The following is a 16,788-nucleotide window of genomic DNA, read 5'->3' as shown; positions in this document are numbered from 1 at the left end:
TGGCGCAGATATGCGTTTATAGACATATCATTGCGATAGCATTACAGACTACATTCTGCTAAAAATTTGACGCGGACACTAGCTTCGGGATTAAAGGTATGACATGACAGCGTTAGCTTCGTCAATCTTGCGCTTCATCTGGGTATTCCTGCTTACATGCTGTGCGCCAATCGCTTCAATACTAGTGTTTCAGTTCATGCCTCTAGTGTCTCGCAAATACACTTTAACATGCGATTGTAAGGGCGTAAGTTATCCTATTTAGTGCAAGATGTCCTTCATGGATCACTGCCTTGTCGTGGCGAAGGGGCTTGCGAAACTCAATGAAGTCGTGAGCTCTGCTGTGTAGGGCCACACAAGATATACAGGTCACGGCAGAGAGTTCTGACAAAATGTGATTCACTGGAGAAGGTAATGGCAACCCACTCCAGTATTTCCTGCCAAGAAAACCCTATGGCCAGTCACAATAGCATTAATGATATGACGCCGCAAGATGAGCCCCCCAGGTTGGAAAGCGTCTCACATGTTACTGGGGATGAACAAAGGGCGATTCCTAGTAGCTCCAGGACGAATGAAGCGGCTGGGCTAAAGCCAAAAGGACGCTCAGTGTGGATGTGTCGGGAAGCGACCGGAAAGTCCGATTTTGCAAGGAGATATATCCCGTAGCAACATGGAATGTAAGATCTATGATGCAAGGCAAACTGAATGTCGTCAAGCGAGAAATGGACAGATTGAACATTGATATCTTGGGTATCAGCGAGCTCAAGTGGACCGGAATGGGAGAATTTAACTCCGGCGACCATTATGTCTTTTACAGTGGGCACGAATTCAAGAGAAAGAATGGGGTCGCTCTCATAGTAAACAGAAGAATGGGCAGAGCAGTGCTAAGGTGCAACCCCAAAAACGACCGAATGATTTCACTTCGGATCCAAGGTCACCCTTTCAACATAACAGTTATCCAAGTCTATGCACCAACCACTAATGCTGACGAAGCTGACGTTGAGAGATTTTATGCGGACCTGAAATGCCTTTTAGACCGCACTCCATCATCAGACGTCGTTTTTCTCATAGGAGAGTGGAATGCTAAGGTCGGGAGTGAAGAAATATCCGGAATTACAAGCAAGTTCGGTCTTGGTGAGCCAAATGAAGCTGGGCAGAGCCTAGTAGAGTTCTGTCAAGAAAACAACCTGACCATAGCGAATACTCATTTTCAACAGCCCAAGAGGCGCCTGTACACATGGACTTCACCGGACGGTCTGTACACGAATCAGATCGATTATATTCTTTGCCGGCAGAAATGGAGAAGCGCTATACAAGCAGTAAAAACAAGGCCTGTGGCCGATTGTGGCACCGATCAACAGCTTCTTGTTGCCAAAACTAAGCTTCGATTGAGAAAAACGCCGAAAACTAGACGGCATTTCAGGTATGATCTGGATAAAATTCCTTCAGAATATGCTGTGGAAGTGAGGAATCGATTTCAAGAATTAGATCTAGAAGACAGAGAGCCTGAAGAGATGTGGACTGATCTTCGTGATATAATACAAGAAGGTGCTACAAAGGTAGTACCAAAGCTAAAGAAATGCAAGAAAGCAAACTGGTTGTCTGAAGAGGCTTTGCAAATAGCTGAAGAAAAGAGGATGGCAAAAGTTATGGGGGAAAGAGAAAGATACAAGGTTCTCAATGCGGATTTTCAGAAAATAGCAAGGAGAGATAAGAATGCCTTCCTGAACATACAGTGCCAAGCAGTTGAGGACAACAGCCAATTAAGGAACACAAGAGCTCTGTATAAGACAATCAAAGATATCAAAGGAAGCTTCTGTGCTAAGCTGGGCGTGATAAAGGACAAATGAGGCAAGGATCTCACTGAAGCCTCAGAGATAAAAAAGAGGTGGCAGGAATACACAGAAGAACTGTACAAGAAGGACCCGGATGTGCAAACCCAACATATGACGGTTGTGATTACTGATCTCGAGCCGTGCATCCTGAAGAGTGAAGTTGAATGGGCCTTAGTCAGCATTGCTAAGAACAAAGCTACCGGAATTTATGGTATTCCAGCTGAGTTGCTTCAAAACCTCAACCACGACGCTGTTAACATTCTGCATACATTATGTCAGAAGATTTGGACAACCCTGCAGTGGCCACAGGATTGCAGCAGTTCGGTTTACATCCCCATTCCAAAAAAAGGCAGTGCCAAAGATTGTTCCAACTACCGCACGATCGGGCTCATTTCGCATGCTAGAAAGGTGATGTTGAAAATCCTCCAAGGTAGGCTGCAGCAGTATGGGGGTCGAGAGCTTCCAGACGTGCAAGCTGGGTTTCGCAAGGGCAGGGGAACTAGAGACCAAATTGCCAACCTTCGCTGGGTCATGGAAAAAGCAGGAGAGTTCCAGAAACCCATCTACTTCTTCTTTATTGATTATGCGAAAGCGTTTGACTGCGTAGATCACAGCAGATTGTGGCAAGCTCTCCAAGAAATGGGAGTTCCTATTCACCTCATCTGTCTCCTCAGGAACCTGCATGAAGGGCAAGAGGCCACAGTCAGAACTGGGCATGGTCTTACTGATTGGTTTCCGATTGAGAAAGGAGTGAGGCAAGGCTGCATACTGTCGCCCTGCCAATTTAACCTATAAGCAGAGTCCATCATGAGGAAGGCCGGTCTGGACGAGTCTTCAGCTGGAGTGAAGATTGCTGGAAAACGTATCAACAACCTTAGGTATGCGGATGATACCACTTTAATAGCAGAAAGTGAAGTGGAACTGAAGAGACTTCTGATGCGCGCACAAGAAGAGTTAGAAGTTTGTGATTAAACTGAAAATTAAAAAGACAAAGATCATGGCGTCTTGCCCTATCAAGTCCTGGAGCATCAAGGGACAAGACGTGGAAGTTGTGACAGATTTTTTCTTCTTTGGCTCCAAGATTACCTCGGAAGGAGACTGCAGCCATGAAATTAGGAGACGCGTGCTTCTGGGAAAGAGAGCAATGGTTAGCCTTGACCGCCTAGTAAAGAGCAAGATCCGTTTTACTCGTGCTATGGTCTTCCCAGTTGAGATGTATGGATGGAAGAGGTGGACTGTGAAAAAGGCTGACCGCCGAATAATTGACGCATTTGAATTGTGGGGCTGGCGAAGACTCTTGAGAGTTCCTTGGACTGCCAGAAGATCAATTCAGTCGATATTGTCGACCATAAACCCTGATTGCTCATTGGAGGTTCAAATTCTAAAGTTAAAGCTCAGCTACTTTGGTCATCTGATGAGAAGAGAGGAGTCGCTGGGAAAGATTTGATGTTGGGAAAGGTTGAGGGTCACCGGAGAAGGGTAGGCAGCGAACGCGATGGTTAGATGGCATCCTCGAGGCACTGCAGATGAAGTTATGTGATGTTATGAAGATAGTGAGAGACCAGAAAGCGTGGCGTGACATGGTCCATAGGGTCACGAAGAGTCGGACACGACTGAACGACTGAACTGAACTTAACTGAGGGCCGCCGGAGAAGGGGTAGGCAGCGAACGCGATGGTTAGATGGCATCCTCGAGGCACTGCAGATGAAGTTATGTGATGTTATGAAGATAGTGAGAGACCGGAAAGCGTGGCGTGACATGGTCCATAGGGTCACGAAGTGTCGGACACGACTGAACGACTGAACTGAACTGAACTGAACTGAGGGCCGCCGGAGAAGGGGTAGGCAGCGAACGCGATGGTTAGATGGCATCCTCGAGGCACTGCAGATGAAGTCATGTGATGTTATGAAGATAGTGAGAGACCGGAAAGCGTGGCGTGACATGGTCCATAGGGTCACGAAGAGTCGGACACGACTGAACGACTGAACTGAACTGAACGGAGGGCCGCCGGAGAAGGGGTAGGCAGCGAACGCGATGGTTAGATGGCATCCTCGAGGCACTGGAGATGAAGTTATGTGATGTTATGAAGATAGTGAGAGACCGGAAAGCGTGGCGTGACATGGTTCATAGGGTCACGAAGAGTCGGACACGACTGAACGACTGAACAGAACTGAACTGAACTGAGGGCCGCCAGAGAAGGGGTAGGCAGCGAACGCGATGGTTAGATGGCATCCTCGAGGCGCTGCAGATGAAGATATGTGATGTTAGGAAGATAGTAAGAGACCGGAAGGCGTGGTGTGACATGGTCTATAGGGTCACGAAGAGTCGGGCACGACTGAACGACTGAACTGACTGATCCTTTATAGATGTGAAGCCCCACCTAATCAAGCTGAGCGGACATGCCTGCAAGGCCTTGGGGTACCTCACTCGGAATAGAAGAGTTTTGGAAAGTTCTGTTTCTCATACTATCACATATAAACGTAAAAATTCGAGTTAGCACTTTCTACCAAATCGGCCATATAGCGTGGTATCATGAAGTCACGCAACCCTCAAGCCAATCAAGATCATGTCCGCACTGCCGGCTATCACATGCTAGAGCCACGACAATGATGGTAAGCTCACAGGACCGACGATGACACCACACCCGACTGGGACAATGCCATATTTTCTAGCAGTTAGGACCTTTATTGCTGTCGCGTTCAAATCCTATGTTGTCATTGTGAGCACAAATCACTGGAATGGCTCTGGCAGGTGGGAGTTGGTAGGGGACATGACCAAGCACTGGTGTTTTGGTAAGTTGTGTACCTTAGCGAGACCAAATGAAATCACAAAGGTGCACGGAAGAGTTGCCAACTCGAGTTGCTCATCTGAGATGATAAGATAGAATAAAAATAAACCTTCCAGTGCTTCTGGATGCCGAGTCAGGTACCCTATTCCTAATCCACGCAGGCACATTTGCACGGTTTCGTTGAAGTGGAGCTTTATAGATTTGTCGTTTCATTACCAATGACTGATAACTTGTATATAATAATAACGTGTGAAATATTAGAGGCACAAAGAATGACATAAATTAATCAGCGTATTTACTCAAACGCGCAACGGCAAGAGGAGCTGTAGGTGGTACGAACGCTGAGCTAAAGTGTCCCCCAAAACCTTTAAGTAGAGGTACATCCTCAAGCATAATCAACGCAACACACTAGAAAGGAGCATTTGTGTCGAATTTTGGTAATATGAAGGTAAGACTTCTTTCCTGAAGAGAGAGCGTAGCAGCCTTATATATATAGTGAAGGCAAAGAAAGTTGCTCCCCGATACTGAGCGATAAGGTCTCACCGGCTAAAATTTGTTGACGGCTTCGTTCCGTTGTAAAATGAATCAGTGAAACATCTGTCGATTGTGTACGTCATAGAAAGTGGCTGCACCTTAGACAGGAAGCGGCCAGTTGTCTGCCACGTCTGCACGGCGAAGACTCCGAGAGCAGCCCAAGCCGTCCCCTGCAGAGTTAGAGAATATGAAAGAACCGACAGAAAGGATGTGATTATGACTTTGGTGTGCCACGCTGTGGACAAGGCATGAGCTTACGGGACGGAAATTACAAGAAAGTTTTACCTATGAAATTACATTAGGACTGAAAAAAATCGTTGTCATCATGACGCTAAGAGGTGTAATATTAAGTATCCTTAAAACTATACTAGCAAGCGGCCTTATCACTTCCGCCATGATGTAAAATACGAACGGATTCCTTTCAAATAATAACAACTTCGAGCAGCATGCTCCTAATTTGTTTGAAATTGCAGCGGCTACCTCTCTCATGATATCCCAAAAGTTCGCAGCAGCGAGTGGAACGAGTGTAAATTAGAAATAATTCATCAAAGTAAATTGGTTGGCATTGGCGTTCAATAGCAGGTTCTCTACACACCTCTGGGCATGCACCGCGTCAGAAACGAGGGATAGATGGTAAGAGTGCTCTAGGGGCGCCAGAAGAACGCGTTATAATATAATTTACCAATGTTTAATTGAGGTGGGCACTTATGTAGCCGAAAATTAATCGGGAGAATATAACCGGAGAGCGCGGCGGATAGGCCTGCGTAATGAGTCATGGTGGTAGGTCGTGACGCAGTAATGAATTTCATGAAATAATGCAAAATAAATCTCAAATGCACATCGACTACTCCTTGCTAGCAGGCTGTAAAAGCTCGGAAACTCTCGTTACGTTGTTGGGAAAAGGTTTAAATATTGCCGGTCTGGTGTGCAGCATACACGCAAGCACGTTATAACAGAGACCTTCAATGAATTTAGAAACATTTACAGCAAAATTTCGGTCATTCAAAGGGAGACGAATAATCCCATAAAAGCACTCTTCTCTCTGAACTTCCCGTCCCTTGCCCTTACTGCTTTAGGACAGTCGCACCAGATTAACCATCGGGGTTGCGCATTTAGAGATGAGAGCATTATTATACGTATATATAGAAATGATGGGACATAGGCAACTTTCTTTGCGCTTCATCTGTGTCCTTTAGAGCACACTTATTCAAAATATTATGAGCCAATTGTGGACAAAGATTATGCGCCAACTGGAAACTTCATTAGCCTCAAAAAGCTCCTCTGATGGAGTAAACACTGAGAGGAAGCAAAAAAAAAACAAGGGCAGTGATGTCTACTACTCACCTTGGCGTTCGCCCAGGGTAGCAGAAATGAAAGTATGATAATTGCTGCAAACGGTCCCGATGCTGCGGCGTAGAGTGCGATAAAGAACTGCATCGTGAATATGGATGAACACGGAATGAGCGCGAATTTCGAGTTTGTGTCTTGTGTAACTATTTATCAGGCTTTTGAAACCTGTTCTCTAAATAGGAAGCCTGATTGCGAGCGGAACGGAAACCTAATTCACGTAGTCAACGTTACGCCATGAGGGCTGAGCTTAGGACGAGCGCAAGGGCGTCTGTCGGTCGAAGCGCAGAATAGCAAACGGAGGCTTCCCTCCCGACTGTTGTTCATTTTGTGCCAAAAAGTCTAAATTGGAAGCTAAAGCTAATTTCTAGTCTAAATTTGAAGCTTTCGGATAGCTTCCATGCATTAGCCCTATAGGCGGGCACTCTCCTTCGTGCTGGTTTGAAGAGTTGTAACAGCATGTTTTCTTTCGAGAGGTACTGATGAGCTGCCACCTATGATCCGTTACTATGCATGAAAGGTGATACCGCTTAAACTTATTTTTTTTTGTTCAGGTGCTAACATTCAGATTCTTTGTTTTTAAAAAGGAGCGTAAAACGAGAAGCATGCTTGAGGGCTTCAATGCTGCCATGTTGAAAACCTAAGCGAAATTGTTAGGCATGTGCGAAGTGAAGACGCATATAGCCTGTACAAATAATTAAAAGGCTGAGTAAAGATTTCTGCCGCTTTGGTATTTGTGCAGCAGTTTGCTTCCAGAGCTCTAGTTAAACAAGGTTGACGACTGGGCAAGTTGGCAAAGGTTCATACTTAACCAGCCAAAGGACGAGACCCAGGAAAGAAAAGGACAGGACAAGGATGGACTAGCAACTGAATGTTTATTGATCAGAAGAAAACAATGAAGACTCCTTCCGAAAAGCACGCGCACAACCCAACCGGTGGAATGGCAGGAAATTGGGAAGAAGATAAACAAGAAAATTCAAAGCCAATTCAATGTCAAGGCCTAGCAAACGACTTTTCTAATAGATCAAATTCCTTACAATGAAGGCTAACCGACGCCTTAGCCACACCCTTGGCCTCGGCTTTAGCAATGTAAAATGCTTCAACCAACTCTCTGCAGAGTTGATTACCATTGCTGTAAACTACATCCGTATTATTGAAATCAGGCGCACAAAGGGACGGGTCATGCTCCGACTTACATTCTCGGCATTGCACATGTAGCGCCAGATTAGAACTCGCCTTCCCTCCCAGAGAATTAGAGTGCTCCGTCAGGCGCACATTTAGACCTCTGCCTGTCTGCCTGTAGTAGCACCGGCCACAATTGAGCGGCACGCGATAGACCACATTCTTTCTGCAGGTGGTGAACGTTTTCTTATGTGACACTGCCCAACGAAAGCTATCACGAGCTACACTGTCGAGCCCCTTTCTAACTCTGGCGCACAAGCCTCCAATCTTGTTTCTCGCTGTAAATACAACGTCAACGTCGTACCTAGCCGCCACTTCCTTAAGTCGGTGCGAAACACCATGGAGGTAAGGTATGGCACCCACCTTCTTTCGCCGCGTCGCCACACCAACATCACCCTGCCCCGTTTTGCTCTTCCTCGACCGTGTTAAACACGTTCTGACAAACGAGCGAGACGGACACTTGGAAAGCCTGCCGCCAACAACTTCGAAATTCGAAATTTGTTGCGAAAATGCATCTTCAACACGGTGATGGCAAAATTTACGTAATGCGTACTTGATGTATGAGACCGCCAACCCATCCTTTACCAACCTCGAGTGGTCCGATTCAAAGCTAAGCAGAGGCTTCCTGGACCTGGGGCTGTAGCTCCAACACACGTGATTGTCTTCAAAGCACAGGTCCAAATCCAGAAACTGTATATGGTGATCTTTAAGAAACTCATACGTAAAAGACAGGCCCTGACCTTGCTCTTTGAACATTCGTAACACATCTTGCGCCAAACTATCGAAACAATCCTTATCCAAGAAAATAAGGTAGTCATCAACGTAGCGAAACGCTACTATACCGAAGGCATCCAAACCTGGCTTCAATGCGGTGTCAACTTTAGACAGAAAAATGTAGCTGAGCACAGGAGCGACCTGCGACCCAATGCATACCCCTGACTTCTGGATGTTCGTGCTGCCTTGCCAATAGACGAAAGTGGAACTAAGGTAAAAGGATAACAGCTCCAAGAAACTAGCAACCGATATACCGCACGCATTAATAAATGCCAGTTCATCATTATCTACAGTGATGCAGTCTTGCACACACCTTAGAAGTCCGTCCTGCGCCAAAGAATAATATAAGTCCTACACGTCAATGCTCATTGCAGAGCACCTACCCGGATTTCTGTCCATTGAAAATTCTAGCACCTTAGAAGAACTCGGAATCAAAAATGTCCTTAACTTTTAACATCTTTAGATGCTTCTTCAGTAATCCCGAAATCTTGTACTGCCATGTTCGACGTTCCGAAACAATGGTCCTGAAAGGAATGTTTGTCTTGTTCGTCTTGGCATTCCACTGGTTGGGTTGTGCGCGTGCTTTTCGGAAGGAGTCTTCGTTGTTTTATTCTGATCAATAAACATTGAGTTTCTAGTCCAGCCTTGCCCTGTCCTCTTCTTTCCTCTGTCTCGTCCTTTGGCTGGTTAAGTATGAACCTTTACCAACTTGCCCAGTCGTCAACCTTGTTGAATATTATTACTAGTTCGTTGGGCTCTTTTACATGTGTTACTTTCAACGTGCACAACCCGTCAGTGTTAGTGCCTTTCATAGTACTCTGCATCTGTAGAGCCCGGACAGTGTCATGGTATGCCAAGCACCGAAGATGCCCTCCTGAGTGCAGTCCTTGTGTGGTTGGTTGCAGCCTTCTCCGGGCCATTCAAGCAGGATATGTCGCATCATGGCGTCGGAATGATGGAGACAAGCCCGTCTCTACAGAGAAATGCTACGTGTCCACTCTGTTGGCAGCGGGGATACTCGGTGCGGAGGTCAGCTAGCTGACTGGAGCAAGACTGTTGGCGGACTAAAGGATTACTGTGGAAGACGGTTCGCTTCACGTTGCCTTCTCGGAAGTGGCGCGCAAATGTACAGGGTAAACTGCTAATCCTAGGAGACGAAGAGTTGGATGTAAGGCTCAGGCGGATCTTGAAGCGTGGGCCAATGTTTTGCCTGCAACCCGATGTAAGTCCAGTTGATCTTCTGGCGGTGTCTCGAAATATTGCTCGTCATGTTTCGGAAGATGAGAAGAGTCGGTTTTTGAGTGAAGCCGCGGACGTAATAGCGGCACGGAATCGTAAGCAGAAGCAACGGTGCAGTCTGAAACCAATATGTGACTACTTGGTTAACAACCGATTGCGTCCGATGGTATCTGATAAGGAAGGCTTCTTTGTCGTTGTACCTGACAGCTGTTTCTATGAAAAAGCCTTGGCCGCGATTGCCAAGAATTTTAAGAAGGTTAAAGCGAAGCCGTCGTCTTACAGGAAGCAAGCTATCGCTTGGTAGATGATCACAACGTGAAGGCTTTAAGTTCGAGGGTGAAGGCAGCTACAGACGCCAACTTGGATATTTTCTTCTCGGCTAAGACACACAAGACGGACATTCCTTTCGGGACCATTGTTTCGGAACTTCAAACATGGCAGTACGAGATGTCGGGATTTTTGGAGAAGCATGTAAATATGTTAAAAGTTAAGCACCCAATTTTTATTCCGAGTTCTTCTAAGGTGCTAGAATTTTTAATGGACAGCAATCCGGGTAGGTGCTCTGCAATGAGTATTGATGTGGAGGATTTATATTATTCTTTGCCGCAGGACGGACTTCTAAGTTGTGTGCAAGACTGCATCACTGTAGATAATGATGAATTGGCATTTATTAATGCATGCGGTATATCGGTTGCTAGTTTCTTGGACACTTTCGTCTGTTTGCAAGGCAGCACGTACATCCAGAAGTCAGGGGTATGCATTGGGTCGCAGGTCGCTCCTGTGCTCAGCGACATTTTTCTGTCTAAAGTTGAAACCGCATTGAAGTCAGGTTTGGATGCCTTCGGTATAGTAGCGTTTCGCTACGTTGATGACTACCTTATTTTCTTGGATAGGGATGGTTTCGATAGTTTGGCGCAAGATGTGTTACGAATGTTCAAAGAGCAAGGTCAGGGCCTGTCTTTTACGTATGAGTTTCTTAAAGATCACCATATACAGTTTCTGGATTTGGACCTGTGCTTTGAAGACAATCACGTGTGTTGGAGCTACATCCCCAGGTCAGGGAAGCCTCTGCTTAGCTTTGAATCGGACCACTCGAGGTTGGTAAAGGATGGGTTGGCGGTCGCATGCATCAAGTACGCATTACGTAAATTTTGCCATCACCGTGTTGAAGATGCATTTTCACAACAAATTTCGAATTTCGAAGTTGTTGGCGGCAGGCTTTCCAAGTGTCCGTCTCGCTCGTCTGTCAGAACGTGTTTTAACACGGTCGAGGAAGAGCAAAACGGGGCAGGGTGATGTTGATGTGGCGACGAGGCGAAAGAAGGTGGGTGCCATACCTTACCTCCATGGTGTTTTGCACCGACTTAAGAAACTGGCGGCTAGGTACAACGTTGACGTTGTATTTAAAGCGAGTAAACAAGATAGGAGGCTTGTGCGCCAGAGTTAGAAAGGGGCTCGACAGTATAGCTCGTGATAGTTTTCGTTGTGCAGTGTCACTAAGAAAACGTTCACCACCTGCAGAAAGAATGTGGTCTATCGCGTGCCGCTCAATTGTGGCCGGTGCTACTACGGGCAGACAGGCAGATGTCTAAATGTGCGCCTGACGGAGCACTCTAATTCTCTGGGAGGGAAGGCGAGTTCTAATCTGGCGCTACATGTGCAATCCCGAGATCGTAAGTCGGAGCATGGCCCGTCCCTTTGTGCGCCTGATTTCAATAATACGGGTGCAGTTTACAGCAATGGTAATCAATTCTGCAGAGAGTTGGTTGAAGCATTTTATATTGCTAAAGCCGAAGCCAAGTGTGTGGCTAAGGCGTCGGTTAGCCTTCATTGTATCCATAAGAAAAGTCGTTAGTTAGGCCTTGACTTTGAATTGGCTTTGAATTTTCTTCTTCATCTTTTTCCCAATTTCCTGCCATTCCACCGGTTGGATTGTGCGCGTGCTTTTCGGAAGGAGTTTTCGTTGTTGTCTTCTGATCAATAAACATTCAGTTGCTAGTCCAGCCTTGTCTTGTCCTCTTCTTTCCTGTGTCTCGTCCTTTGGCTGGTTAAGTATGAAGCTCTAGTTAAATATTCCCACCACATTGCACCAGTGCTTGTAACTGTACGCTGCGCTGAAGAAAGGAGAAAAAAGTGGCAAGAAGTAAAGTAAAAGAACAAGAGAAAAATACTCCTGTGCGTATCTATTTGTTTGCAAGAAAGCATATTTATTAAGCACTGCGCTGTGCCCCCCTGCGTTCCGGCCCGCCGTATCTTCTATATTTCTGGTTGTTACCCTGTTAAAGTCATACGGTACAACAGGTATAAAAGAGAAATAAAGTGCAGACACAGCAATTTGCAGGAACAACACGGTGACGCCAAAAACGAAAAAGCATTTTTCGCCCGCAGACGCCCTCGACACATATTTGCGCCCTTAGCAGCGATTTCAGGGTACTTAGTTTTCTTGACGTCCCCAGAATGAATCCGGTGGCGGCGGGAAGAATGTTTCACATTTCAGATTCCTCCTGTAAGCTAATAATTTCTCTTTCGCGGCGAGCTCCCTAAAGATAAGCATTAATTACTACCGAACAAAACCGGATGGAATTGTTATCCATATGTGTAGGCCTTCATCGGGTATGCCAGAGGAAATGTCATTATAGTGGTGACTACTCACTAAATTCGATTCGGAAGACCCATCATGAGAGATTATCAAAGAAATGATGAGTGGCTCAGTATTACGTGCTTACCTTAGCCGCAGAACTCACGTAAGGAAGCAAGAGGCTGGCAAGGGTCATGATTGTGCCACTTCCGGCCCCTGAACAGAAAGGAAGGTTGTGTCCTGTGACCAAAGTCAGTGCGTTCGCAATGTCTCGAACAGAGGCAGTAAGTTGGCTAACGTACAATTTTCTTTCAGTACACCCTCTGCACAGCAGTTCGAACATCTAAAACGTTGGAACAGAAACAGCCAACGGAGAGCCTTTAAAGTTCCGCAGGCGGCAGCGAACAGTGCAACTCTTCTTGGGTCAGTACCAAATTATCTTAAACATGTTGCTTGAGAAAGGATGATGATGCGAATTGGCCGCCTAGAAGAGTCAATAGCCTAGAGAACTCTTCTGCAACGGCTTTTAAAAAGGTGCGTGTTCCGTGCCTACTTAGCACTCTTACTTCGATATAGTCTTGACTTTTGAAAATGAAGCCGGTGGTTCGTCATCATCATCATCATCATCGACCATCGGTTATCCTCTCTTCGCACTACATGTCCTGCCCATGTCCATTTCTTCTTCTTAATTTCCACTAGAATGTCGGTAACTTTTGTTATTTCTCTGACACACTCTGCGCGCTTCCTATCTCTTAATGTTACCCCTACCATTTTTCTTTCCATAGCCCTCTGGGTTGTCCTCAACTTAAGTAGAACTCTCTTGGTTAGCCTCCACGTTTCAGTCCCATAGGTGAGTACAGGCAAGATGCAACTGTTGTATACTTTCCTCTTGAGCGATACCGGTAAGCTGCTAGTCATAATCTGCAAGTGCTTGCCAAATGCGCTCCATCCCAATCTTATTCTTCTTGTTATTTCCTTTTCATGGTCCGGATCTGCGGTTACTACCTGTCCTAAGTAGACATATTCGCCTACTATTTCCAGTATTTTGCTACCTAATGTAAACCGCTATTCCTTCCCGAGGCTGTTGAACATTACCTTAGTCTTCTGCATATTGATTTTAAAGCCTACCTTTCTACTTTTTCTGTCTAGGTCATCAATCATTATTTGCAGTTCATCCCCCGAGTTGCTTAGCAAGGCAATGTCATAAGCAAATCGCAGATTACTGAGGTATTCTCCATCTACCCCTATCCCTAACTGCTCCCATTCCAAGTCTGAATACTTCCTCTAAGCAAGCTGTGAATAGTACTGGAGAGATTGTGTCTCCTTGCCTAACACCTTTCTTTGTGGGAATTTTGTTACTTTCTTTATGCAGAACTATGGTTGCTGTGCAGCCACTATATATATCTTCCAGCACTTTCACGTACGGCTCGTCTACCCCCTGATTTCGCAATGCCTGCATCACCGCCGAGGTTTCAACTGAGTCAAATGTTTTTTCGTAATCAATGAATGCTATGTATAAGGGCTGGTTATATTCCGAGCATTTTTCTATCACCTGATTGATGGTGGTTCATACCAACATGTTAATTTGGGAATTGCGACTTTACGTTGACAATTCCTCACGTTTGCGTTAGGCGCTGCTCTATTTTGACGGACACTCGATCGGTAATACGTGAACAATTCTAAGCCGACTATGCTCGTCAGGTATCAGTGCTGATTGTGTGTAAACGGCGAGCGGCGCTAGCTCCGAAGCGTTTAATCTTCAAATTTTGAACACGCCTTACGGAAGCCGTGTTCCTCACGCTAGTTGAAGGCATTGCCCTTGATTTGGTGTTACGGGAGCTAAGGCCTTGTCCGGTTGAAATTGTCATTCTGGAAGACTCAAAAGCACGCTTTAAAAGTTACAGAGTGGGTTTCCTACCCATACCCTGTCTCGTAGTTTTCTGCACTTGGTTCATAATCTTGCATAGCAGAGGCTTCCCTATATGTTTGCAATTGTAGCCCTCACATACAAGTGTCCTAGACAGCAAGGTGACGGATAGCCTCGCCATTAGTGCGGTATCAGAATCCGCCCCTCAGGTTAAATGAATCGTTTGAGAAGAGGTGCTCAGTCATTCCAGTGCACAACCTGTACTCTCAATAGCAATAAAGATGCATAACCGAGGACCTGCATCGTATCGACTATGTTTCCAATGTAGTGTGTGCCGGGATATTGAATATTAGATGTTTAGGATGCAGCGCGAAAATCTGTGTCTCACTCGCTTCCCTCAATAACGCATGAGTGTTAGACGGCTTGCTGCAGTACTTTGTTTACCCGCGTGTAAACCAATAATGAAGAAAGAATGCTTTCTGTCTTCTATGGGCTTCACACGGTAGAAGACTGTTGCGGACAATTGTGCGCGTGGCGACGTAGAACTGCCCGGTCGCCGATATGCCGCTCAATTATAGGCCTTAATTTTTACTTAAGCGTCGCTACGTTGCAGCAATTGTCCACAGAATTCGCAAGGCTAATCACATCAGCAGTTTGAAGAAGGCATCCACTTCAGAAACTCTAGCATAGCATATAAGGATAAAGGTTAAGATAAATATTGCAAGGAAATGGCAAGCATGGGCCAGAGGGATCGCTGTGTGGGTGCGCTTTTGCATCACGTATTTCTAAACACGCCACATACGGCCACAGTTCATTTACGGCATCGCAGTTCAGGCGGGTAAGCAGTTGTTGAACAGTTAAGATTAGCAACATTTATATTTTCACTCAATGAAATGCCTCTTTTCAAGCTTTTACGCATGGAGTAATCACAAAACATGAAAGCGCGCCAACCCCGTGCTTTAGGCAGGACTCCTCGTCAAAATTATACCTCTTTCTGCCCCTTTTGTCACGTAAACAGGCAAGAACCTTGTCGCCTATGTAACGTGCTGATGATGATGGACTGATGTAATCCAAAGTTTGACGGAACGCCGTCTGGTCAGGTAGTAGCATATTTATTCTGTAGGGTCACTGACCCCCTGTCAAAATAGATGGTTGACGTTTCGGAATCCCTACGGGTTCCTTATTCACAATGAAGAACCGGCCGGTTCTTCATTGTGAACAAGGAACCCGTAGGTGTTCCGAAACGTCAACCCTCTATTTTGACAAGTGGTCAGTGACCCTACAGAATAAAGATGATGGACTGAGTGGCAACCTGTGTAAAGTTCTCGAAACGGTAGTCGCCCATATGAAGCTTTTTATGCCTGACCACAACAAATGCTTGCTCGTTTCGAACAACTTCTGTGACGCTAAGCGTATAATTGGTATGCGGACATTTTTTCTTGAAAACTGCGCCTGGTACAGCCTCAGAGCAGAGGAGCAAAGTATTTATTTTGTTGCTTTGGGACATGGAGAAGGAAGTAAATGGCACTGATGATCAAATTGCAGTGTAAATATGTAACTTATATAATCAAACGTAATGAAATGAACATGCGCAGGAGACAGCTGCTGACGCAAGGTGCACGTCGCTTCGCATGCGCGAAGAATGTGAAGTACGCCAAATTTTGGAGGCAGCTAACCTAAACTTAGAGCTCGCCACTGATTTATCCGTAGTCAGTTTAATATCTTACGTGACGACGAGTGGATTTACGTAACATCTAGCATTTCTCGATGCACTGCTGTACTTAAGACGAGAGGTTGGATCAGTAGGCTAGCCTCTGCAATCGCTTTCTTGTTGTTTAGGAGCAGCAGTTTTTGGTTAAACCACGGTGTAGCACCACTGCATCTCCTTGTTATGGTCCATAACTAAATATCCACTAATGACGTCAGTAAACAGATTTCTGAACATGTGTCAGTTTTTTTACTCGATACTACCCAGGTTTCAGCCCGTCGCGCAAACCCGGCCGGTAGCCACGTTCGCTTTTAGAGCGAGCACAGGTGGGACCCCTTTTCAAGTCGTCGGGTATTCCCGGTCGGTAGCCACACCGCGTCGCAGAAGAAGAAAACCTACCGGGTTTAACTAAAGCTTAATCCCAGCTAATGTTTTCAACTGAGCGGAAGAATCCCATTGAGAAACTGGTTTGAAAAAAAAATGGATAAATTAGCGTTCTTTTCAATAAAGTGAGCTGTACTAAAGCATAACATTTTGTTTAATAACCTTCATACTACAACATAGGCGATGATGTTTCTAGTAATGCCGTCATGTTCGAACCGTCTAAATGACTATTAGACACTCAACTGTCAGGGATATCAGGAAAGATTAAATTGAGTACGCTCGAGCACATCGCTGTAATTAGTGCGGATTGCCGAATGAGTAAGGATAATAGAAAGGTAAGCACCACTACAGACACGTGTTCGATTTGTTTTCACTGCCGGCACGTACATATGGTTGCTGGAATAATATGTTGATAATTAAAGTCCCAAATATGTAAAATACATAATTTGGAAGCCCTTTAAATACTTCTTAAAGAAAGGAGAAGGAAAAGCTATTTTACCAAAAAACACTGCGTATATTTGCGAAGCGGTAAAAAACACTGGTGTGTAAGTCAGC

General features: G+C 45.5%; 1 protein-coding gene across 1 annotated transcript in view; it reads right to left on the bottom strand.

Annotated features, from left to right (window-relative positions):
* Nucleotides 1-5,159: 5,159 nt before the first annotated feature.
* LOC146174727 (sodium/iodide cotransporter-like) overlaps nt 5,160-16,788 on the bottom strand; it is an 82,609-nt gene continuing 70,980 nt past the window's right edge. Inside the window, exons 11-13 of the mRNA XM_084585449.1 lie at nt 12,423-12,490; nt 6,499-6,585; nt 5,160-5,324 (exon numbers count right to left, since the gene is read on the bottom strand). Coding sequence (XP_084441575.1) covers nt 5,160-5,324; nt 6,499-6,585; nt 12,423-12,490 — 320 coding nt within the window. The remainder of the gene's footprint in view (nt 5,325-6,498; nt 6,586-12,422; nt 12,491-16,788) is intronic.

This window comes from Amblyomma maculatum, chromosome 11 (assembly GCF_055883805.1).
Source record: "Amblyomma maculatum isolate TAMU_Amacu chromosome 11, ASM5588380v1, whole genome shotgun sequence".
In the NCBI taxonomy this organism is placed as follows: Eukaryota; Metazoa; Arthropoda; class Arachnida; order Ixodida; family Ixodidae; genus Amblyomma; species Amblyomma maculatum.
The sequence above is the reverse complement of the archived record's forward strand: the minus strand, read 5'-3'. Positions and strand labels throughout refer to the sequence as shown.